Here is a 25,977-nt window from a genome sequence, read left to right as displayed (position 1 = left end):
ATACATACGCCCATGTAAAATAAATTTAAAAATGATGGTAAAGTGTTCTTAATAAGGGAAAAAAATACAATATTCACATTATGGAATACATACAAGAAAATACAATACATACATACAGAAAAAAATCTGAAAAACACCAAAAAATCAGACACAAATATTTTTAAATACTTTTATTCGCGTTGAATTAGATCAACTGAAAACAAAGACAATTTCATTCCAGAAGCAAAGACAATAATCAATTAAAATACACTTATCTAGCTTATTTTAATAATATTGTTTTTTATACAAAATACATTTTTTTAACTAATATATTTTTAGTAATTATTCAGTTAATTGAGGGCATTAATATAAGGCATTTAAACTCACGATCCATTTAATAAAAACCAAACTAAACAAAAACAAAACATGTTTCTTCATTCGCGCCTTTTTGATACAAATAACTGGGGACTAACAGTTTCTGTTTTCCCTGTTCAATGATAACAAATTCGACTTCCATTCTACGTGTTTATGCAGGATGATGATAGGCACAATAAATAAAATTTTCCAGAAATTGACAGGGATGACAATGCCAATGGCCTGACAATCATAATGAGATAAAAATTATTGTATTTTTCGGGCAAGTTTTTGGTTCGCTAAAATGTTCTTATGGAAATTATAATTTCGGGAATTTTTCCATTAGGGCAATTTCGTTTCGTTTCGTTGTTTTGCTTTCGATCAATTTTTCTTCGGCCATTTATTCTCGGACAATCTTTTGCATACCCGATACAGTTATGTGCAGAGTCTAGCTCATTCTAACAATGGTTTTTGGCAAAAAAACAGACTCAAAAACACACTGTAAAAGAGAGCTGCTGCCACGATAGAAGTTTTATTTTGTCCCAAGCAACCATCAGAAAATAATTAGGTAGAATGGTGTGCTTTTCTCTCGCATGCATTTTCATAACTTAAAACAAAAGGCCCTATCTCAAATTCCATCTTTCTTGTAGTATAACAATTGGTATAACAATTGATATAACAAAGAGCTCTATCTTAACATACGTCTCTTCGTCATAACGAAAAATTGTAGTATTTGAAATGGGACAAATTTTTAAACGAATATAAAATGAAAAAGGTACAATATTGAGATGCGCAAATTCGCTATGTTAAAATATGGCCCATTGAGCATGTCATGACGTTGATATCTCAAAATCGCCAAAAATCGAGATACGCCTTTTCGTCATAAAGCCGACGACATATGTAATACTGACATTACTGACCGTATTACTGACTTTTAAAAAATTTGAAAGGGTCAAACCAGGGAGGTGACAGTGAAATAGGAAAATTGGAAACAGTCATTAGTGTCATTCCTGTCATTCTCCTCACGACAAGTATGGCCGCCTAGACAAGGACAGCATTGTTTTTGTCTAACTATTGTCTAACTTCACAGTTTAGAATTGACAGATTTCAGTTTCAGAGACAACTTCAGATTTGTTCTAGAACAAATTCGAAAATATTCGACGCCATTTTAATTCATTCCGTTTAGTTTCGTTTTGGAAGTTCAATTTAATATTTCGGCTGAAATTTATAAATATAATGGTAATAAAGTATATAAAATATATATTACATGAAGAATCCTGGAGAAAATGACGTTTCTGCAGTAGTAGGTATGTCCCATGTATATGAAAAATAGGTAGTAAATAAACACTGTTTTTACATTTTTTAAATGCAAGAAAATGGTGTTATAATCTCTTTGATCGGCGATTTTTTTGAAAATAGAAGCAATTTACAGCAAGGTAAGATCATTTTTAACTATAGCCTACATTAGTTATCTCCTGTACGTGCGATTTATTGTCAATAATGCAATAAATCGGACTGATAATCTGATTATGTTATCCGACTAAAAGTCTCTTTTTGCTTCTTTTTGATTTATAAGCCTCTTTGGGAATAATGGACGCTTTTTTAAACAGTATATTTATATTTTATACCTATTGATATTTTTACATTGTTAATTTTAGTATAAAAAAAATTGTTTTTCTGTTTTCAGGTTTTTGTATAAGGCTTCCGTTTTCATGTTCCTGTGTCCGTTTTCTGTCCTTGAAGTCTGCGAATACGTGTGTTTATTTACAAATTACTTGAGTCATGCTTATACCTTAACTAATTTACGTTAAAAGTACATATAATTAACTAATTGGTATTGAAACAATACAATCCTCTATATTTTTATATTTATTTAGTCACGTTGTTCCATATTTCAAATAAATATATGTGAATAAATTATTTTTTGGTTTTATTTATGAAAAGAAAAAATACAAAATACATTTGAACTGAAAGAGGACCCGCCATTGAATAACCGGAAACGGAAATGAAAATTAAGCCATCATGTCCTTATCATGTTAACCTGTCAATTGGAAAATTAGTTCTCCAGACGACAACGAAGGCTTTCGGTGCCGTATCGTGTTTCCACGATTTAACACAGAGTTGACACTTCTTTCTAGTTAATTATTTTATGGGTCAAACTATCTACATTTCTTCCCTCTTGCATTTCCCTCGCCCATTTTCCTCATCCATTTCGGTTTTTCTTATTAATTAAGCAAAATATTCTTGTAATATCTTTATTAAATACTTATCTAATATCAACAAAAATAAACAAGCAGATTAACAATAATAATTGAAGATTTTAATACATTTATTTGTTGAAGGTAAAAATGCTAGACTTCTTTGGCTTAAAACCTACATTCTGGCGTTTTAAAAAAACGACAAGTGTGATATTTTGATATGTCAGTCTTTTCCCTTAATTCTAGCATTGTCCGTATCATGCTGTACGTAGCCCAAAGAGTAGATGGCTTTTTCTGCCTTGCCATGTCGCTAAAATATGCCATCAAGTCTCCGAAGCAATATTCCTAGCATTTCTTTCGGCACGCCATTTTTCGAATACTTTCAGTGCTATTTCATATCGCCCCCTACTTTTCTCTGAAAGTAAACTGGCTTCTGCTCTTTTTGCAGCTTCTGTAGGTTCTGGTGGAGTACCAATATTAAAGTAGTCTTCATTATCAGAACTTTCCGACAATATTCTGGCTTTCTATGTTATATAAAAAGCGAACGAGAAATTCAAAACTGTCACTTAGTTGTTTGTTTTGCTGTTGAAGGCTTGCGCCATAACAACCACTGGTACCGGTAGCTATAGATATGGAAATGCCAAAACAGAAAACGAAAATTTTCGCATATTTATTTTTTTTCCTCCTAGACCCACCCTAGTATACAAGTAGGGTTCAATACAGGCTTTGTTTTGGAATTTTTATTTTTTTTTCTGTTATTTTTGTCTGTAACATTACCCAACTGAAATGTGGTACACCATTTTTTACACCCTGTATAGTAGTTATACGACGTTTAAACTCTTTTTATTATTCCGTCACGTCTCCTAGTCCCAGTTAAATCATGGCCGCATCCGGGGGCTCATAAATAAACCAGCGTCGTGCCTTATTAGTACCTAAAGGATTTTATTGGTATCCCGCGGGACCAGTATATCAGGCCAGGACCTAAACAGCTACTTTGCAAGCACATTATCTAAGAATCGTCCAGAGAATATCCCGGGAAAGAGACCAGGTCGAAAATGAGCGCCCCTTCTGGAAGATTGGGCTAATTTGGGACCCTGCTATGAAACAGAAACATGTCCTTGTAGGACGACACTGTTTGGGATGGTTAAGTTATTAGGTTTTGGCAAAGTGTGAAGTTGGTAATTATAGAGAGAAGTTGAGGGGGAGTACAGGAAGTAGTAGTAGTGTAATTTTTGGAGAAAAAATGTGCTGAAGATATATACAGAGCGTCTTTATTTAGAGATTTACGTGATTTTTATGAGAAACTAAATGAACAGAAATATAATTTCCAGAGAGAAAAATATGCTGTATGTACAGGGTGAACTATAATCTCAATTTATTGTGTGTTTGGAATTCATTTTTATATACCCGGTGCGTCTCAAAAGTGGCTCACCTCTATAACTTTTTTATTTTTTCAGATAAAAATCGAGATTTGGTATGTAGGTATATGACATAAATTAGGATTGATTGACGTATTCAATTGTTTTCGGTCACTTCCTGTTTCACCGGAAATGACTACAATTTTTGATTTTTAAATGGCACCGTCTGTATTTTGTTACTTTATTCGATAAAAAATGACACTCTGAATAGAATGACATATCATATGTCAACTTTTGACATTTTCGTATATGGTTTATAGAAATTGCTACATGCGATTCATAACGACAATTTGACTCGAAATACCAAGTGTGTGGTACCAAATTATTCGTAAAAAAATGCCTTTTCCAAATATACCTCCTACTAATGAATTTCCCGCGTTCCATTTGAAAAAATTGAGATATGAATAAAAATACGATTTGAACATTTTTTAACTGGTCAGGACAAGACACGAAAAACATTAGACGATCAAATCTATTTTTCCAAAGCTCCTTGATTAAAGATTAGTGTTAACCAAATACGTTTAAATTACCTATACCGCGGCCTCCCCATAAGAGCAATGAGAGAATTTATGTCCCAGTATTGAAGGATGACAGAAAATCAAGTCGAATGGTTTCAAGACATAGGTTCATCCTTGTTTAGTCAAATCCTTTTAAACATATTTGGTGTTAACACAGCCATGGCACTCTAGATTGAAATTTAAAATTCAATTTTCTCTTAAGCGAAAATGTCAAAAGTTGACATATTGTATGTCATTCTATTCAGAATGTCATTTTCTATCGAATAAAGTAAAAAAATACCGAGGGTGCCATTTAAGAATCAAAAGTTGTAGTAATTTCCGGTAAAACAGGAAGTGGCCGAAAAGAATTGAATACGTCAATCAATCCTAACTTATGTCATATACTAACATACTGACCCTGATTTAGAGGGTTGCGGCTAAGGACGTTTTAGGTATCGAAGATCAGTAAAACAATCAATATAAAAACAAAATACAAATTTATTACAGAATTAAATACATAAATTTATTTAGGACAAATGTCAAATACAATATCTTTTGACCAATAATTTTATTACTAAGAGAAAATATATAAAAAATGATAAACTTACTTTACTGTCATTATAATACTTTGAGAACTCAACTCAACTAACCAGCATAACTTCTTGATTCATTCTCCCCGTACTCTCGATCATATTGATATTTGCAACAATAACAATTAAACAAAGTTCACCTTCAGAGCTTAGTCTGACGTAAACTTGTTCTAGTTTAATTTTCATTGTACAAATAATTTGTTTATAGAAATATATCTTATTTACTATAATGGGTGATTTACTTTAATGATAATTCTTAAATTGCTGTTCTTGACAGTGGGATAATCACTAAGTACCACAGTAGGAAAATCACTAGGTCCCTGCAGTGGGAAAATTGCTAGGTCCCGCAGTGGGAAAATCACTAGGTCCCCGCGGTGTAAAAATCACCAGGTCCCCGGAGTGTGAAAATCACTAGGTCCTCGCAGTGGGAAAATTACTAGGTCCCTGCTGTGGGAAAATCACCAGGTCCTCGAAGCGGGAAAATCATCAGATCACCGCAGTGGGAATATCACAAGGTCTCCGCAGTGAAAAATCCCTAGGTGCCCGCAGTGCAAAAATCACCAGGTCACCGAAGTGGAAAAATCAACAGGTCCCCATAGTGGGAAAATAAACAGGTCCCCGCAGTGGGAAACCACTAGGTTCCCGCAGAGTAAAAATCACCAGGCTCCCGAAGTGGGAAAACCACCAGGTCCCGGCAGTGGGAATATCACCAGGTCCTCGCAGTGAGAAAATCACTAGGTCCCTGCAGTGGGAAAATCACCAGGTCCCCGAAGTGGGAAAATCACCAGATCCCCGCAACGGGAAAATCGGTAGGTCCCCGCAGTGGGAAAATCACCAGGTCCCCGCAGTGGGAACTCACCAGGTCCCCGCAGTGGGAAAATCACTAGGTCCCTGCAGTGGGAATATCACCAGGTCCGCGAGGTGGGGAAATCATCAGGTCCCCGCAGTGGGAAAATCATCAGGTCCTCACAGTGAGAAAATCACTAGGTCCCTGCGGTGGGAAAATCACCAGGTCCCCGAAGTGGGAAAATCACCAGGTCCCCGCAATGGGAAAATCTCCAAGTCCCCGCAGTGGGAAAATCACCAGGTCCCCGGAGTGGGAAAATCACCAGGTCCCCGCAGTGGGAAAACCATCATGTCCCCGCAGTGGGAAAATCACTAGGCCCCTGCAGTGGGAATATCACCAGGTCCGCGAAGTGGGAAAATCATCAGGTCCCCGCAGTGGGAAAATCATCAGGTCCTCACAGTGAGAAAATCACTAGGTCCCTGCAGTGGGAAAATCACCAGGTCCCCGGAGTGGGAAAATCACCAGGTCCCCGCAATGGGAAAATCTCCAAGTCCCCGCAGTGGGAAAATTACTAGGTCCAGCAGTGGGAAAATCGCTAGGTGCTCGCGGTTCAAAAATCACCAAGTCCCCGCAGTGGGAAAATCACCAGTTCCCCACAGTGGGAAAATCACTAGGTCCCTGCAGTGGAAAAGTTACCAGGTCCCCGCAGTGGGAAAATCACCAGGTCCCCGGAGTGGGAAAATCACCAGGTCCCCGCAGTGGGAAAACCATCATGTCCCCGCAGTGGGAAAATCACTAGGCCCCTGCAGTGGGAATATCACCAGGTCCGCGAAGTGGGAAAATCATCAGGTCCCCGCAGTGGGAAAATCATCAGGTCCTCACAGTGAGAAAATCACTAGGTCCCTGCAGTGGGAAAATCACCAGGTCCCCGGAGTGGGAAAATCACCAGGTCCCCGCAATGGGAAAATCTCCAAGTCCCCGCAGTGGGAAAATTACTAGGTCCAGCAGTGGGAAAATCGCTAGGTGCTCGCGGTTCAAAAATCACCAAGTCCCCGCAGTGGGAAAATCACCAGTTCCCCACAGTGGGAAAATCACTAGGTCCCTGCAGTGGAAAAGTTACCAGGTCCCCGCAGTGGGAAAATTACTAGGTCCCGCAGTAGGAAAATCGCTAGGTGTCCGCAGTGTGAAAATCACCAGGTCCCAGCAGCGGGAAAATCACTAGGTCCCTGCAGTAGGAAAATCACCGGGTTCCCGCAGTGGCAAAATCACTAGGTCCCGCAGTGGAAAAATCACTAGGTCCCTGCAGTTGAAGAATCACCAGGTTCCTGAAGTGTAAAAACCACCAGGTCCTGCTGTGGGAAAATCATTTAGTGGTCCAAAACCACCAGGTCCCAGCAGCGGGAAAATCACTAGGTCCCTGCAGTAGGAAAATCACCGGGTTCCCGCAGTGGCAAAATCACTAGGTCCCGCAGTGGGAAAATCACTAGGTCCCTGCAGTTGGAGAATCACCAGGTTCCTGAAGTGTAAAAACCACCAGGTCCTGCTGTGGGAAAATCACCAGGTTTCTGCAATGGGAAAATCACAAGGTCCCAGCAGTAGGAAAATCGCTAGGTCTCCGTAGTGGGAAAATAACTAGGTCCCTACAGTGCGAAAATCACTAGGTCCCCGAAGTGGGAAAAAAAATATCGTTTTTTTATCTGAAAAAATGTAAAGTTATAGGTATGAGCCACTTTGAGACGCACCCGGTATACAGGATGATGTCTTTTTTATCTTATTTATCACTCTGAACTACACATAGCAATCAGGCGATGCCCTGCTGCCCCCCGAAGTCAATCTATCGAACTTTTAACGCATCCCCCACCAGCCTGGTGGGTGGATAGGGGACAGTTTCCAGAGTGAAACTTGATAGATTGTGTATGGGAAAAGTTTAAGCGGTTCCGAGCCCAGATATGTTTGCTCCAAATTAAGCTGGCGTGTATTCTGCGGTGTTTGTAAACGGTTAGAATGTATAGAAGCAAGGAATTTAGCTGGAGTCGTTTATTATTTCTTCATTAACAAGTTCGGAGCTCGTTGTTTGGTTTATAGGAAGATTTTATACTACTTTTTAATAGCTTTTAATAATAGTTATTTACAGTACAAGGGTGTTTATCAACATGATTACAACACTCGTGTGATTAGAACGACTCGGTCTACGACCTCGTCGTTCTAATTGTTCACACTCGTTGTTGTAGTCATCTTCATAAACACACTTGTACTGTAAATAACTATTAAACGCACGTGTCATGTACAACGTTTTATCTACAACCGAAAAATAAGAAAAAAAATGTTTTCATTTTCGTTTATTTGTCGCCCACCTTTAACACCTTTAACTATGACATTTTTCACATTTTTTTATTTATAATTGTGACAGACAGACCTTAGACCTTTCAGTTAGACCTTCACTATTATCACCGTCATCATCATCAACAGCAGGAATTGTTTTGAAGAAGTGTAAAAAATGTGTTATTAATATTTATAATAATTAGTAGTAGGAATTTTAATTAGACCTAAATTACACTATTTTTACTAGAAATAACAATGACAGGAGTATTGTAGCTAAACGATTAGATTTTTACAAATTGTAAGTTTTGGGTTCGTTGAAGGACTATTAGGGCTACAATTTAAAAATATTTCTACAAGATACAGAGTGTCCCAAATAAATAAAAAATATCAAAGTTGTATTTTTTTAAATGAAACACCCTGTATATTATTGCATTTTTAGTTTCTACGATTAAAATAAAGGTAAATTTGATTAAAGTTTATTACACTTAAGCCTTGCCGTTTTTGAAATACTTTCAATTTTGTGAAATTGCAGTATAAATTTTAAGGCTTCATTTCTCCGAGGATATCAAAGTTTTTAATACTAAATATTTACTGAAGTTTATTTATTGATCAGTTATTGTGTTGCAATAATAAAAATTATATTACCTTATACAGAGTGTCTAAAAATTTATTTTAAATAATTACTAGCTCTAAACGGCAATAACTTATTTACTTTAAATAGAACACCCTGTATATTTTATGAATGAGATGCACAATTTAATTGTCTATCAAATTGTATTATACCACTTCTTACCTATTCCTCCAAGTTTTCGTAGAAAATGCATTTTCTTATAATTTAGACCTCATTTATCAATATACCTACCTATGGAATATTGACATTTTCGATTGTTTTTAAAACAACAAATGTACAAAATGTACAGGCTAGTAATATTATTGTTTTTAATAGAACGATAATATTACTAGCCCATTTGTATGCAAAAAGAAAACTATTTAAATCTTTATAAAAGAGTATACCATTAATTAAATATACCACCAGTATTTCCGCCCAAATAATAATTACCTACATACTTAATTTTGTTCGTTAATAAATTATTCTAAATAAATGTGGATTTGAATCAGAAATCAATATAATAATAAGTTATGAAAATGAACGTCTCTGTTGTTATAATTAAGCATTTGTCAAACAATTAAATATCATTTTTAAGGTATTACTTTTTACCACACTGTCTAATACACATACATAATTCAGTTTTTTAGTATTTGGAGCAATTATTATTAATCAACGCAAACAGTCAATTAATGTAGTTTGAATACTGGAATCATATTAATTGGTCCTCTTTAACAAATACCTATTTACAAAGTTTTTTTTTATTTTTTAATGAAATAATCGAACTATATCGACAATATTAGTATCTGCACTCTTTAAAAATTTGGTACATATTTAAATTACAGTTGAGGGTTGGAACCTTTGGTGTTACACAGCAAAATAAAACACTAAATCACCACAATACACCAAAACACTTTTACTTTTACACTGGACGCGCATTTCGCTAACCATGTTAGCATCATCAGCAGATGATTATAAACTCAAAATTACATCTTTAAAAATAATCTAAAATGTTAGTATTCCATGGGTATATTGATAAATGAGCTAAATTACAAGAAAATGCATTTTCTACGGAAACTTGAAGAGATAGGTACAACATGGTATAATACAATTTGATAGACAATTAAATTATGCATCTGATTCTCATAAAATATACAGGGTGTTCCATTTAAATTAAACAAGTTATTGCCATTTAAAGCTAGTCATTATTTAAAATAAATTTTTAGACACTCTGTATAAGGTAGTAAAGTTTTTATTAATGCAACACAATAACTGATCAATAAATAAATTTCAGTAAATATTTAGTATTAAAAACTTTGGTACCCTCGGAGAAATGAAGCCTTAAAATTTATACTGCAATTTCACAAAATTAAAAATATTTCAAAAACGGTAAGGTTTAAGTGTAATAAACTTAATCAAATTTTCCTTTATTTTAATCGTAGAAACTAAAAATGTAATAATATATAGGGTGTTCCATTTAAAAAAATACAACTTTAATATTTTTTATTTATTTGGGACACTCTGTATCTTGTAAAAATATTTTTAAATTGTAGCTCTAATAGTTCTTCAACGAACCCAAAACTTACAATTTGTAAAAATCTAGTCGTTTAGCTACAATACTCCGTGTCGTATGTGGTGAACAACCCTGTATAATCAAAAACCCTTGAAAATTACCATTAATTTAAATCAAATATTTTCACCAATTCTTAATGTTTCTGTTGCCAAAAAACAAGTTATTCGTTCATTTTTATTCATAAGATCATTAAGTAAAACAAAACAGGAAATTAACAACATTTTTTACTTATAAAAATATTCCTACAAATAAACTACCATTCAATAACTCTTAAATAACTGTTCTACATATTTGGTTATATCTGCCACATGTACCTGCTCCTGAAAAGAAAAATAAACAAAATATAAATATTTGAAAACTAAAATTTACAAAAAAACAACTAATCAATAAAAAAAATAATTAATATTTAAATTATAAAGACAAAGATGTAAATAAAAATAATGAATAGTAAGAAAGACCATTATCAAGCACAAATACACAAAAATAAAAACATCTATCTTATATTAAATAGCTAGATAAGGGATTATATACAAAAGGAATTGAATTTTTAAATCCACAAATTTAAAAAATATGAAAAAACAGCATATAAACTGATTTTACATACCTTCAAAGTTGTGTCTCTACTTCTCATCAAACAAATGCCATTTTTCAAAGTATTTTCGTTCAAAATAATATTGTATGGGATTCCCATTTCATCGTACTGCCTCCATTGAGCCTCTAGAGACAATTTTGAACTGCTCGGTATATAAAGCGTTGAAACTTGATTTGCTCTTAATTGTTTTGTCAAATATAGAGCCAGGTCACTCAGTTCAGGTATAAGAGAATATGCTACAAATGATTGATATTTAAAAAAATATATACAGGCTGGCCTCTCATACGCCGCGGAAGCTCCAAGGAGAACGGTAGTTTATATCGAAATGAAATTTTGGCGGCATATATAGGTTAACTGAAAGCATTTTATAAAAATATATAGAATTATACAGGGTGTCCCCAAAAAAAGTTACACATCAAAGTTATGTTTTTTCTAATGGAACACCCTATATAATAATTGATTTTCGGATTCTAGGAAAAAAATTAAGGTGAGTTTTATTAAAGAAGCATATACATAAAATCTAAGGATTTCGACATATTTCACATTTTGTGAAAATGAAGAGTAAATTTTAAATTTCGGTAACAGCTACCTAAATTTTAATTGACCTTGTATAGCCCGATATTTAATTACAGTAACCATTCTATGTTAGACCAAATTAAATTTTGACACGAAAAGTTATACAGGGTGAGACAAAATTAATATGGAACATTAGTCACTTTTAAAAGCAAGTTACTCCTTTATTTTAAATGGAACACCCAGTATATTTTTCCGGTGTTCAATGGGGAATTTATATATCTTCAAAATATTATTAAGGTTGCCTACCCCCACACAAATATTTTCCTAGATGTTTTAATTTTTATGATTTTGCGTCAGTAGATATTGATTATTTGAAAAAATCTAGGTGGCTGGGTGATATAACTTTTGTTAATTTAACAAAAATTAAAGATTTCAAAGTAAAATATTCATCTGTAATAAAAAGATACACGTTTAAAACATATTTTATTTATTACAGAATAAAAACTAGATATCGTTCTATTGCTGCCAAAAGTCACTAACTAACATTTTTCCGAACAACCAAATTCAATCACTAACTATGTTTTGAAGCGGAGAATCGATTGCAAAAGTCATTAACTACGATTTTTGGCTATTTATGTTTTATTTTAATACCGAATAGTTACTAACTATAACATCTTTATGCAATGCAATTCATCTTTAGACGCATTTTTCTCGGAAGTAATAAAAAGTAAGTTAGTGACTTTTGGCAGCAATGGGACAATATAAACCTATAATTATGTGACAAAAATTAGCTACATGAAATCAAGTGCTCAATATCCTTTCCTGTTATCTACATAAAATGATTGTCGTTTCAAAAGGATCTTTTCATTTTAAAAGGCATATGTGGAGTTCTACCTTCAAAAGCAGCTACAATAATTTCTCTCATGTTGTAGACAATAGTTGGTCGAGTTTTGTAAACACTCTCTTTAACATATCCCCATAAAAAATCCAGACTAAATAATATCAGGAGCATTTAAGTATTCTTTGAGGTCGCAGTGACCAAACCAAACCCCCCCCCCCTCCCAAGTAGCATTTGGACGTTATCTAACGTCGGGTATACGTCGCGTTCAATAAACCCGACGTCGGGTACCAACGTCGGTTCGACCGCCTGACGACCCTTATTTGCACCTAAATGGGGAATACAGATTCGGGTCGCCTCGACGTCGGTATCTGACCTAATAGGGATTCTAATTCTACCAATTACCAACGTCATATTACGTTGGATTTTAGTTACTTAAAATTCGTCGCTAAGCACTTACGTTACTTTTGGTTTCATATTCGCTACCAAGAATACATAAAAACCTAACCAAACTACCTAATTACCAATGGATTCATAATAACTCCTCGAATATAACTATAAGTGCCTACCTAATTTCATATTATAATAATTGTGAATCATTAATCCAGACATCAGTTTTCTCAACGGAAGTCACTTTTTTTATATATCTGATTAAAATACTCCGGAAAACAACGAGCGCCTTCAAAATTACGTAGATTTATGAAATAAAAATATCTATAAAAAAGTAACTCGCAAAATATTTTTTTTATTTTCAAGCTGGTTTAATCATAAAACTGTACGGTGGTTCCCTCCAAAATCAACCTTATCAATATTATTCTACTAGAAATCGGAATGTGAATATAAATTTTAAACACAAAAAACGATTTTAAAATGGCTAACAATCGGATACTTGTTAAGAATGGCGGATTTCTGTGTCCGACTTAATATGAACTACCAATATACCAATTCCGACCGGATCTCCAACATTAATCGTCTCACACGACCGAAGTCATCAAACCGGACGACCGGCAATCGTATTATGACGTATGCCACGTAACCTCACTTTGCGTATCAGTGATTTGTGGATTTGTGCAACTATATTTTAGTTTTTGTTTTCTCCTTAAAAAAATGGGCAGCCACTTTTTTAAGATAGTATATACAATACAAAATTTAAAAGAATTGGAACCAGTACCTCACATGAGGGAGGAGGATGGGGTCTGCTAGTTTCCTAAGCTTAAAAATGAAATTAAGATGCACTAGTGTAATGCAGCATCACTTCCGGATAAAAAAACATTCGTGGGTGGAGGCAAGATGAAACTACTACTATTGTTATTTTGCAAAAGCCTCGACCTCTTTCTGTAAAATGTAGATGAATGTCTAAATGCCTGTTTAGTGTTTTTTTAGGCGTAATAAAAAAAATAAGTTTGTTTACAAAAACTTTTTATTAGGTTATGTTCATGATGTACATTAGGTCGCAAATGCTACTTAATGGGTTGTATTTACGGACTTAAATAGAGATAGGTAAATTAGGTTATAAATATGAACATAAAATACAACAAAATATAATTGGACGTTAGTTTAGGGATTATCAGTGAGACGTATCCTATTCGGACAACGGGTAGACGTCGGGCTAGTTCAAGTATATGTACGTCGTGCAAGCCAACGTGGGAACGACGTTGGGAAATTAATAAAAATGGTACGTTGTTATTTTGTACGTCGACAGATCATTGGATTTACCGACTCGGATCCAACGACGTCGCTTTTAATAGGAAAGCGACGTCACAGGTCGTATCACGAGCACCCGACCTAAATTTGCACAAAGTCTGACGTCGCTTCAGGTCAGATTTAGTTCGAAGTCAGATAGATGCTACTTGGGACTGCACCCTGTACAGTTGCTCTTGCGTATTTCTTTCAATATTTCAAGGAAAAGTTATGTCATAGAAACTATAGTTAAAAATAAACCTGACAAACGGATTTGAAACAACAAGACAACGGTAAGGAGAACGTAGTTTTCTAAAAACATGGCCGATTTCATTCATAAAATATCCCAAGGCGTGTGGCGTTTTATAAAAATATATCAAAAATTTCTGTAACGTTTCCAGTAAACTTAATATTATTTTATTTTATTAAATGTATATTCGATATCAATTAAACTTTTAGTATGTAAGAAGAGTACAATGCGTATATAATGTACTGAACAAAGAAAGGACAGTAAACACGTTGCCAAACGTATGAAATAAACCGAGAAACTGTGCACATCGCCAAGAGACGTGGAAGGGGATATAGCAGATTTGTCGCAGTTGACCGGTCGACCCAATTACCTCTGTCAGTACTTAAAGTTCTAGGGAAAGGTGTACGTCATGCGTTCGGCTTCACGATTTAATTACGTCTCGTGATACTTGATTTGTTTATTTATTAACGAGTCGTTGTAATTTTCCCTATAGCTTGAATTTTTTTTAAGTGCAAGCTAGAAACACTTGCATTTTTGGTAAAAATAAGTGGAATTGAGTGGGTGTTCGATAGTGGTCGCGCTATTAGAACTCTGAATTCAAAAATCGATATCTCGAAATCTATTAGAAATAATAGATTGTAGTTTTTTCAAGAACTTTGTTAATATTTCTGCTGTATTTTCTTTGTAGACAGTATGTGAAAATCTTTATCAGTAAAAAAATTACACGATTGCTGAAAATTGCTATGCTCTAAAAGTAAATGGATGGATTGTTTACAATTTTTGAATGGAAAAAACAACCTTATCGAATTTTTCTTATGTAAACATATTCTAAAATATCCGATATTGGAAATAAAAAAAAAGTTTCAATATCTAAAGTGGTTCTTGAGTTATGGCCTGTTATGTGTTAAAAATTTGAGTTTTTAAATTATCGCGATTACTGACGTTTTCTCGTTATAAAAAAAATGACATCCTAACGATATCCTTATAATTCCATTTCAGATGCTGAGAAACATGTCTAATGATTTTATCTAGTTACCTTTTGAAAAAAAGTCTTTTAAAAATAAGCGGTTTGCGATCGTGATTTTACTTTACTTGATAGGGAAAGGTGTATCGGCAACGCCGCGACAGCACACCGTCGCACAGTGCTTCGCCCCATGGACAAAAATCGAAAAAAAAAGTTAAAATTTAATAATATCTGAATATGTAATTTTATACTTATAGAAATGTTCAGCCATCCTGTATATTATTTTTCATAAACAGCGTTTTTTGTTAGCAAATATTTTCACTAAAAATAAATCTTGCGATCATTATCTTATATCAGTGAAAAGAATAGCATTCATAGTAGTTCTGTATATGGAGTTAAACGGTACGTACTTAATTGAAAGCCACTATGGATATTGTTAAACAAGGTATGTGCTTTAAATTTATTTCTAAACAAGTTCGTGATTGTTTAGTTTTTATTTATTTTTTAAGATGATTCTTAGATGATGAAAAGGCATTTAAAAAAAACATATCAAAACATATCGTATTTATTGAATATTTGTGTTGTCATATTCATACACTTTTAATTTTTGTATAGTTCACCTGCGTCTGCTTGCGACGAACTTTATTTTATAATACTTTTCAGATGGAGTAACATTGATTAGCAATGCCGATCTGGTTAATACTTGGCTTGATCATAAGGACAAGAACTCAAAATTATTTGTATTTCAAAAAATATGTTCTTTATTAGATATTGATGAACCTTCCAGTCAAATGAGACACCACTTGTGCCTGAAAAAGTCCACTATATTGGAGCGAAATATCGCATAAAAAAGTTTCCATTTTTCAATTTATTATAAAACCTAATACCCAAAAAAAAGGAAAAAATAATATATGGATATGGTCTATTAAAGAGGTAATTAACATCCGAACCCCTCATACCAACAAAAAGAACAGTAACAACGCGAAAAAGTAACATATTAGAAAATGATGTACAGAAATATCTTATATGTGAGGATATTTCATCTACCTGTGATTTGGGTACTATAAATTTGGAAGATTCTGTCAGCAGTGATTCTTCTGAATCAGAGTAGTTACGATCTATACATTTTGTTGTCCTAAAGTAAATTTATAATATCTTAAGTTTTCTTTTTAATTAAATATAGCATTAATGTTTCTTTTTCATTAAAGAAAAAAATTTTTATCTCATGTTCTAATATTATTTCAATTATTTTTTATCACAGGGATTTATTTAATACTTACACCGTTTTCATACTATAAATTATTATTTCCTTAGATGGAACACAGCTACAACATTTTTATTATTTATAAAATTTTTTTTCATAAACGTGGGACTAAGCACATCATCATTTAGTACAATGAGAGTACTCATCATTTGTATCAAATAAACCTAGTTTGAATAAATTGCCTACAATAAAAGAGAAGTTTTGCATTTTTGTCCTCTAGAGCCATATGTTCGAAGCACTGTGCGTCGCGTTGGTCATTCGCATTTCTCTCACTCCGACTTAATAAGATCCCTATGCGATTTACTTCAACACATGTATATGCCGACCCAAAAGTAACAGTTGCCAGCACGGTATAATGTTGTGATATTTTAAGCTTAAAAATATTTACTAGTAAACCTTGCAGTCCAACATTGCTCTTTTTAGAACCTCTTTTAGTGTAAAGTGTACATGATAGTGTGCAATAGCGGTAAAAAACTCATCGCAACTTAACTAGAATATATTGAACGGGAAAGCGGTAGTAATGGCCCTTTATGTCCCTTAAGTGCTGTTAAAAAGATGAGTTAAATAAAATGAATAAACTTAGTTTATAATCATCTGCTGATGATGCTAACATGGTTAGCGAAACGCGCGTCCAGTGTAAAAGTAAAAGTGTTTTGGTGTATTGTGGTGATTTAGTGTAATTTTATTTTGATGAGGGTGCATCCACACTATCCTTAAAACGGCGTATCGGCGTAACGGCGTAACGACCTTGAATAGATTTCCAGTAATTGGCTGAAAAATTCATCTGTCAGATATTTTATCTGTCAAATTCATCTGTCAAAAATTGCAGCCAATAGAATTACTGGAAATCGATTCAAGGTCGTTACGCCGTTACACCGATACGCCGTTTTTAGGATAGTGTGGATGCACCCTCAACTGTATATAGTTTGACCTGTATAAAAATGGTATTTGGATACTCACTTGACGTGGAAATGGCAAAACTTATCCTGTATGGAGCTAATTTCCTGTGAAACCTTAATAAAGTTCTTGAAATTCCCTTATATGCTGATTGGTCGTAAGCATCGCAAATGGTATTAAGAAATAAACTGGTTAAACTAACTTCACTAACAACGTTATGAGCTTGAATTGTCTTTTTACCTTCTTTAAACTATTACAAATTAAAAAAAAATATATTAAGTAAAATCTAATTTAGTCTAATATTATATTATTTCATTATACCTGTTGATCTTTGATGGTTAAATTATTACAAGATGGATATAGAGTTAATGTTTCTACTATTTCGTCTTGCCAAGGGTATTTTGCAACAATTTCAACAGTTTGGATGTTATTACTGTTGGTTTTTATGTCGGAGAGTGAATATCTTCCGGGGTTTGGAGAAAACTAAACAAAATAATACTATACCGGGTGTTTCAAACGATAGAATTTTAATTATCGTCATATTTTTTGCTGTTTTCAAATATTAAAGAAGCACAAAATTTATTTAGTTCAAAGCTTGGGAAAGGGTTATAGTTATTGGAAAATGTGATACTTTAATACTAAAAATATGACGTTAATCAAAATTAATAACCATCTATCAAAGAATGAAATCGAAATTATATTACTACAGAGCGTTTTGATTTTTAGGACATTTAGAAAAAATCAACCATATTTTCATGCCTTTTTTAATAAAATGGTATGGAAATTTGGAAAAGTATAAAAGGGATTAACCATTTTAGAACAAGAATTTTTTTATGGAGAATGCATTTTTCTGAAAATGTCAAAAATAAAAAAGTTTTTCCTGTTGTAAAGACAATCCGGGGACATACTGTATATTAACTTTTCTGCAAATTTAAAGCTCTATAAAAAAACTATATTGGTAATAACAAACAGTGCAAAAGTTATCAATTTTAGGTAATAGAGAAAATGCTTAACAAAACAAAATGTTCGATAAAAGTTGTTTTAATATAAAGTACCTACAGTATGTTCCATTTGAAATAGCACAGAAAATCATCATATCTAGTTCTGAATCAACCTGTATACACCAAGAAACTTACTATACACTTACTGCTTAAGAAAATACCGTTATTTAAAAATCAGCAATAATAGCAATTTTTAAACTTTTAAAAAGCTTAAAAAATAAAACTAGGCAATTTAATAAAAAAAAGTAATACTTAAAAAAACACCCAGTACAGATTATAATATGATTGAATTTTTGGGTTGGCAATTTTATGAAAAATATACAGTATTTGAAAAATATATAGAAATATACAAAAAATTGGCGTCGGGAGGCACGTATAGCCGCCCATACTAAAATATGTTAATAAAAACTTGGTAAGCAATTCTTTTAGTTTCAAAGTAAAGAAATTTTTCCATTTTTTTTTATCTCAAAAACTGCGACTTTGACTGTTTTTGATTGGATGAGTTTCTGAGGATGATATTTTTGCTGTTTTTGACACACATTCAGACACCATAGATAATTTTATTTCTAAGTTAAATAATCGTTCTCCTTCCATTAAATTTACGCATGAAATTGAGAACAACGACAGATTACCATTTCTAGATGTATTAGTTATTAGAAATAATAATAATTGCCTGGAATTTGATATCTATAGGAAAAATACCACTACACGCAGATATATTCCTAATGAATCATATCATAGTGTTGAACATAAAATGGCTAGTTTAAATTTCTTAGTTCATAGATTACTTAGTTTTCCACTTTCCAGCGAAAGATATGAAATAGAAAGAGATTACATTGGGAATGTAGCTGAGTGTAATGGATATTCTCCTTCATTAGTTGATAAAATAATAGAAAACGTAGGTATAGGTTAATGATTTCTGAAAATTCGACTTTTCAAGTGGAGAAAGATACGTCAAAATATTTTTCAATACCGTTTGATAGAGAGTTATCACATGATACAAAGAATACAAGGTATGATATTGCGCAGGTTGGTCACTACGTCACAGGTGATAAACGGCACCATTGGTCAGCAAGCTCCGCGCGCCAGTTTCAAATTGTCAAACAGTTGACATAATAAATGTGAAAATAATTTTTCAAATGTCAAGCTCGATGATTTGACATAACTTTTGGGGGTTATGTCTTTCAACAGGGATATTTTTTGTATGGCGTATGACGTCACAGGTGGTATGCGCAAACTTAACGAAATTGGAGCCGCTATCGATCATACCTTGTTTTCTTTGTACCATGGAGTTATCCCGTGGTCTAAAAGGAATTTTTAAGAATGTCAATTATAAACTTGTGTATAGTACTAATAATAAATTACAACAATTATTAGGTAATCCAAAGGATTAAACGCCTCCACTGGAAAGGTCTGGTATTTATGAAATTTCTTGTAAAGATTGTAATCAGAAATATGTTGGGCAAACTAGAAGATCAATATTAACTAGATTTAAAGAACATTTAGCTCAAATAAGATATGGTAGACCGGATAAATCTTGCGTTGCCGAACATATTGTTGATAAAGAATATTGTATAGATCTTAATAATTTAATGTTAATTAATCAAGTCTCAAATTACAGGCAATTAGATGCATATGAAAGCATCAGAATTAATAAATGTAAAGATAGTATAAACAGAGACAACGGTCCAATTCCTTCAAGTTCTTTGTTCCTACTACTCTAGTGGCGGAAATTTAACAGTTACGCTCGGTGGGCTCTGACTCGGTTGGCTAGATCTTACCACGCCCACTCGGTGCCCACTGAGCGAGTATATAAACGCTCAACTTGTAGATTGTATTTTAGTTTATAATCATCTGCTGATGATGCTAACATGGTGTGCGAAACGCACGTCTAGTGTAAAAGTAAAAGTGTTTTGGTGTATTGTGGTGATTTAATGTTTTTTATTTTGCTGTGCAACACCAAAGGTTCCAACCCTCAACTGTAATCTGTTTTTGATGTTGTTACAAATTTTGCTGCAAATATTATTCCTAATCTTAAATTGAAAACCGCCTTTCGCTAGCTACTGTAATTTTGGAGTTACGATTTTTTAAAATTTTTAACCCCCTCCCATATCCCCTTACCAACCCCCCACCCCCACAAAAAACTAATGGCCAGATTCTCGGGTGCTACAGTATTTTTGTATCAAATTTGGTTAAAATTGGTTTAGCGGTTTTTGAGTTATCGTGTTACAGACAGACGGACAGACGGACAAACAGACAGACACCATGAAAATATTTTGTATTTAGGTCATTTATGACCCAAATAACTCATTTTGAGTGAAATTAAAATAACTTTTTTTGGCCTATCTTAATAGCCTACCATACCTGTAGGTATGGTCGACTAAAAATATGAAAATCTGAAAAGCCCTTAACTTGAGATCGACAATATTATAAATTTCATATATACAGAAACAAAAAAAAACAAAAACTGGTCCAGTATAATTAAAAAAATACAAAATACAGTAAAAACATGTTAAAAATATAAGATACTTAAAATACTAAAAAAGAAAATGTCTCACCTTTCTCCACCACATTCTTCTATGTCTTTGCCATTTATAAAAGAAACTCTGAGATTCGTTACTCGACACAAAAACTGTGCTTTTTAATAATACTTTATCGTTATCATCAAACATTTTTTCAAAATTGATTTTATCTGATTCCTTATAGGTCTCCATTAATTCATCTACAGTCTGTGACCTCTTATTGTTTATTACAATATTCTGACATATACCAAAAGGTAGTTTTTCAAGACATAATTTTCTACCAAACTGAAAAGTCGATTCAAACTCCTCATCCAGGAACATACTTATATCATTGTTAATAACAATATTGTTATACCATTCGTTTCTTAGATTGTGCATCAATAAGTTTCCAACAGGTCCGATTTTTAATTGAAAAAAATTTAATGTGGGAAAAACTAGTTTTTTTACAAAACCATGCTTTTCCGATAAATTTATAATAGAATTAAACATTTTTCTGATCTTTTTCGTAAAGAAGATCCTCTCTAGGTTCCAGTGCAATATTTCCTGGAGGTGCCACAAAATATTCTTCCTCTGTTAGGGCAGCGTTCCTCAGAACATCAGCCTTTGTGCTGTCTTGGGCAACTATATCTTCTCTTAATCTTAGATGACTAAAAAAACAAGTATTTTAATACATAAACCCCTCTCTAAAATAAAAAATTAATACATACACGTCTTCTAGAACTGTAACTAAAGGATCAACCCCCGTAGTATCGACTTGTTGAATCTGATCAGCAAATTCTATAGCAGCTTCCAAAGTAGCAATTCCTTCTTTATTAGCACAATCTACCAAAGACAACCGTTCTAAAAGTGCGATAGTGTCCGCATCAATTCGAGTCTTTTCGGGTAATTTTGTAGGATCAATTTTGGAAGAGACAGGATTCTTTGGAACGAGCTGCTTCTGATTTAACAAGTTTTTCGTCGACTCTTTTGCTATACAATAATGCCTTACTTGCGAGAACGTATAGAATCTTAAACGATTCATTACTATTCGTTTATAAAGCCGAGTTATACTTAATTTTATTCAAACATAATATAACAATATTTAAAAAATTATAACCTCTGAAAATTAAAAATAACATAACCTAACAAAGTTGTGTCGCTTTGACTTAAGGTGTTTCAATTGGTATATGTATTTCAAGAATATGACATCATATTAAATTAAATTTTACTAAAATGTAGGAAAATATGTAAGATTCTGTAATAGAAAATTGAAGTACTTAATTATTTTTAAATTCCTTTTAAATTATAAGCAAGAATCTTCTTAATTAGTTTAGATTGAATTTATTTTAAAATTTATTATTATATGAAACCTCTTCGAATATATATGATTTTGTGACAGATTCATGACAGCTGACAGATTATCTCATTCCATTTTCCATTTGTTTTTGGTCTTTGGATGATTAAGCTGCTTTGTTATGATAAATATTCTAATTTTGTTGTTTTAATAATAACCAGAGTATTTAAATTACATTAAGTATATCTTAGATTTTATAACAATACAATCAGGATGCCTTCAGGGATACCACAAATTCCAAATTTTAATATCAAGGTAATGAAATATAATTTTGTAAAGCATGCAATTACCTACATTATTTTATTTTTGCTTTAGGTAATATTCTTAGTACACTTCTTATTTATTTCAATAAGTTGTATGGGATCGTGGTCAGGCAACGGCTTTTTATTCTATAACTCGTTATTAATATTTCTCCTGCTGTGGAGTATATTCCATTCTGAAAGTCAAGAGCCCTTACAGTTGGTCAGTATAGAAATACAAAACGAATATAATATTGTCTATAACTATTATTTCCTTAGGCTATTGTTATTGATGGATTTTCAGTAATGTTAGATATAATATTACTAATTATGAACTTCCCAACGCGTGATGATATTCTCCATTATAGTAAGGCTATTTTCAAAACAATCTAAATTTGGTATATCAATATATTTTTTATAGGTGCAGGTAATACATTTTCAGCAGCAATAGCAATAATACATTTGCTAATAAGACCAGTATTAACCTACCTGTTAGTAAGGAATCTCGAAGATAGAGGAGGAAACACAGGTATATTTTAATTCAGCATTATTTTTGATAGCTCGTAATCTAAGTGTAATAATTGTCTACCGTTCCAATTGTGTTGCTTTTCAGGTAATATATTTTGTTTTAATTTTTTTTACCCTTGCTTGCTACTATATATATTAAGATTGAATTAGATTTTTCCTTTATTTAAAGGATCTTTTCCAAATTATAACTTTTTTTAGGAACTATATCAAATATGTTTGCTGCTAATCGAACTGAATCATACGAAGATATAGATAGACCATCTCCTGCTTCACAAAATACTGCACAAGATGGGTATACTTTTGCATCAGCTCAGCCCATTTAATCTGTATCTTTTTATTTAGACTACCAAATAACTAATTTTCATTTATATTAATAAGAATATAAGTTTAATTTCTTCATTACATTATATGAATAGTATAAATAATTTTACTCAAATAGAATATGTAAAAAGTGTCTTTATTTGTAAGCAAATAACTTAAAAATAAGTTTTATAATTATGTATATAAGGCTGTAATAAATATTATTGATAGTCAATAAAATAAATATGCTGTTATTAAGTTTTTTAATATTATATAATAAAACTAGCGTTTGCCAGCGACACCGTTCGCGTCGAATTAATCATTTGTAATGGTGATGATAAAGCAAAGCAAGAATTTCCATTAACATACAAACTGGATAAAATTTTCTCACATTTATGTCAGCATGAGAAAAAACAATATGGCGATATTATTATATAACTTGGTAATATTTGAGGGGTAGTTTCATATTGTTGGAAATTGACTTTCGATAAAAATAAGCTTTTTACGTCAAGCAGTTTAAGCAGAATCGTGGTTAAGAAATTACCCTACTTTTTGGAACACCCTGTATGATTTTTTCAAATTATGTAAAAAAAACAAATAAATTATGCTTGTCCAAGCGTTTTCCCGAAAGACTAACCTTTTTTTAAGTAACAAATATTGTAATATTTGAGGGGCGTTTTTCACCCTCTTGGAATTTGAGATTCGAAAAACCCCTTCTTATCGAACCTCTACACCCCACAGTCAATCCGTTTGCCAAAAATCAGCTTTAAACGTCAAGAAGTTTAAGCAGAATCGTGATTACTCAATGGTCATATTTTATGAAACACCCTGTATAAATTTATAAAAATCTTAAAATATATAAAACAATAAAATAAAATATACGTGTTTAAGAGTTTTTTCCGAAAAACTCACCGGTTTTTAAATAAAAAATATTTTAATATTTGAGGGATAGTTTCACCCCCATAGAATTCGAGTTTCGAAAAATCCCTTCTTATCGAACCTCTACACCCTAAAGTTAATCTGTTTTCCAAAAATCAGCTTTTTACGTCAAGCGCTTTAAGCAGGATCGTGATTAATCAATGACCAGATTTTTCGAAACACCCTGTATACATTTTTAAAAAATCTTAAAATATGTAAAAAACAAAATAAAATATACGTGTTTAAGCGTTTTTTTTGGAAACTTGACCGTTTTTTAAATGAAAAATATTGTAATATTTTAGGATCCTCTTGGAACTGGAATTTCCAAGAGGTTCCTCAAATATTACAACATTACACCCTCTTGGAACTGGAATTTCGAAAAATCCCTTCTTATCGAACCTCTACACCCTAAAGTTAATCTGTTTTCCAAAAATCAGCTTTTTACGTCAAGCGCTTTAAGCAGGATCATCGTGATTAATCAATGACCAGATTTTTCGAAACACCCTGTATACATTTTTAAAAAATCTTAAAATATGTAAAAAACAAAATAAAATATACGTGTTTAAGCGTTTTTTTTGGAAACTTGACCGTTTTTTAAATGAAAAATATTGTAATATTTTAGGATCCTCTTGGAACTGGAATTTCCAAGAGGTTCCTCAAATATTACAACATTACACCCTCTTGGAACTGGAATTTCGAAAAATCCCTTCTTATCGAACCTCTACACCCTAGAATCAACCTGGGGGGCAATTTTTGGAATTGATCGTTTACATGCGAACGCGCAACTTTGCGAGTGTTAGAAAACGAATGCGTTTTAAAAATTCAATTTTTCAGCCATCTTCGCATCTTAATTTGCGATCGTCGTGAGCGTACGCAAAATTACGAGCCGGAACTGTGGCAACGTCGCAAATCACAGTGAAAAACTAAATTCTCTCCAGTTTAACCGTATTTTTTACTGTTTATTTACTTTTCATTACTTGGTATCGATAATCGAGGTTTGTTGTGTTGTTGGTCAAGTGGGTTAATAATGGAAAAAAAACGTGGAACTAATGTTAGAGAAAAGCAAAAAGTAACGTTAATATTTGTAAAGAAATTGCAATTGCAATAGGCAATGCAATAAATACCCGTATTGCAAAACCATACTGTTCTCTATTCTGTTGAGTTTTTCAAAATTATTTGTAAATTCAACCCATTGATCGGATATCTCTGGATGGTTTAGACCGTTGGTAACTTCATCAATTGAATGAGAAACCGAGGCTTGGTACATATCGATGTATTTATTTAAAGCAATATCCGGGCTGGTAACAACCACTTCCGTAAAATTTCAAAGCAGCTAAAGCTAAAATCTGAAATTTAATGTTACTTCATAGATATACAATAATAGAGAAAAATGTTACCCGGCTTTGCACATCCCAATCAGTCTTCTTTGTGGTCGCATGTACGGCTCAAGTAACTGAATTAAAAAACGGCACAAGTCTTTGGATAACCGAAATATTTTTATTTTTAATAAATTACCTTTCACTCAGTTCTATGAACGCATTCCCCGGATTGCGCAAAACATTAGGGCGGTATTGCAGTTCTGCATTTTCTAGGTTTCGAATGGCCAAAACATTCATTATCACTACTATTATTGATACACCTAAACCCAACTACAAACTTGGAACTATCAAATCTAATAAGCGCACTTAGAAAACATACCCTTACGATGCTGTCGATCCGCTCGCAAGAGAACGCAGGGAAATTTGCTAATACGCAAAAATACGAACACTTAAAAATTGGATTTTAGTGTTGATCGAAAAGTTGCGAACAA

At 32.9% G+C, this 25,977-nt stretch overlaps 2 protein-coding genes across 4 annotated transcripts; one reads left to right on the top strand and one right to left on the bottom strand.

The window, feature by feature from the left end:
- Positions 1–10,533: 10,533 nt before the first annotated feature.
- LOC115881046 (DNA polymerase subunit gamma-2, mitochondrial) lies at positions 10,534–21,972 on the bottom strand. 3 transcript variants are annotated; one of them, XR_004049971.1, is made up of 6 exons: positions 21,557–21,972; positions 20,886–21,496; positions 17,648–17,809; positions 17,390–17,576; positions 10,930–11,153; positions 10,534–10,645 (listed from the first exon to the last, which is right to left on the bottom strand). XR_004049971.1 is itself a non-coding variant. In XM_030898408.1 (6 exons), the coding sequence occupies exons 1-6, from the start codon at positions 21,205–21,207 to the stop codon at positions 10,586–10,588; spliced, it is 885 nt and encodes a 294-aa protein (XP_030754268.1). In that variant the 5' UTR covers positions 21,208–21,328; the 3' UTR covers positions 10,534–10,585. The 3 variants fall into 3 exon arrangements, 2 of the variants coding, with proteins under 2 accessions (XP_030754268.1, XP_030754267.1); XM_030898408.1 differs by lacking the exon at positions 21,557–21,972 and having other exon boundaries at positions 20,886–21,134; positions 21,205–21,328; XM_030898407.1 differs by lacking the exon at positions 21,557–21,972 and having other exon boundaries at positions 20,886–21,331.
- A 287-nt stretch (positions 21,973–22,259) lies between these two features.
- Positions 22,260–23,390, top strand: LOC115881017. Its single transcript, XM_030898369.1, has 5 exons — positions 22,260–22,437; positions 22,498–22,644; positions 22,701–22,788; positions 22,843–22,950; positions 23,148–23,390. The coding sequence occupies exons 1-5, from the start codon at positions 22,396–22,398 to the stop codon at positions 23,270–23,272; spliced, it is 510 nt and encodes a 169-aa protein (XP_030754229.1). The 5' UTR covers positions 22,260–22,395; the 3' UTR covers positions 23,273–23,390.
- The last annotated feature ends 2,587 nt before the right edge of the window (positions 23,391–25,977 follow it).

The sequence above is a fragment of the Sitophilus oryzae genome, unplaced genomic scaffold (genome assembly GCF_002938485.1).
Source record: "Sitophilus oryzae breed Bouriz unplaced genomic scaffold, Soryzae_2.0 scaffold_1693_pilon_pilon, whole genome shotgun sequence".
NCBI classification, from domain to species: domain Eukaryota; kingdom Metazoa; phylum Arthropoda; class Insecta; order Coleoptera; family Curculionidae; genus Sitophilus; species Sitophilus oryzae.
The sequence above is the reverse complement of the archived record's forward strand: the minus strand, read 5'-3'. Positions and strand labels throughout refer to the sequence as shown.

Bases quoted from the DNA above. Each gene is read 5' to 3' on its own strand.
- LOC115881046 (XM_030898407.1), bottom strand. From the start codon at position 21,227: ATGCACAATCTAAGAAACGAATGGTATAACAATATTGTTATTAACAAT. The intron at 17,577-17,647 runs GTATAATGAAAT...AATTTGTAATAG, and splicing joins TAACCATCAAAGATCAACAG to TTTAAAGAAGGTAAAAAGAC. The intron at 10,646-10,929 runs GTATGTAAAATC...TTTTCTTTTCAG, and splicing joins GTAGAGACACAACTTTGAAG to GAGCAGGTACATGTGGCAGA.
- LOC115881017 (XM_030898369.1), top strand. From the start codon at position 22,396: ATGCCTTCAGGGATACCACAAATTCCAAATTTTAATATCAAG. The intron at 22,438-22,497 runs GTAATGAAATAT...TTTTTGCTTTAG, and splicing joins TTCCAAATTTTAATATCAAG to GTAATATTCTTAGTACACTT. The intron at 22,951-23,147 runs GTATATTTTAAT...AACTTTTTTTAG, and splicing joins AGATAGAGGAGGAAACACAG to GAACTATATCAAATATGTTT.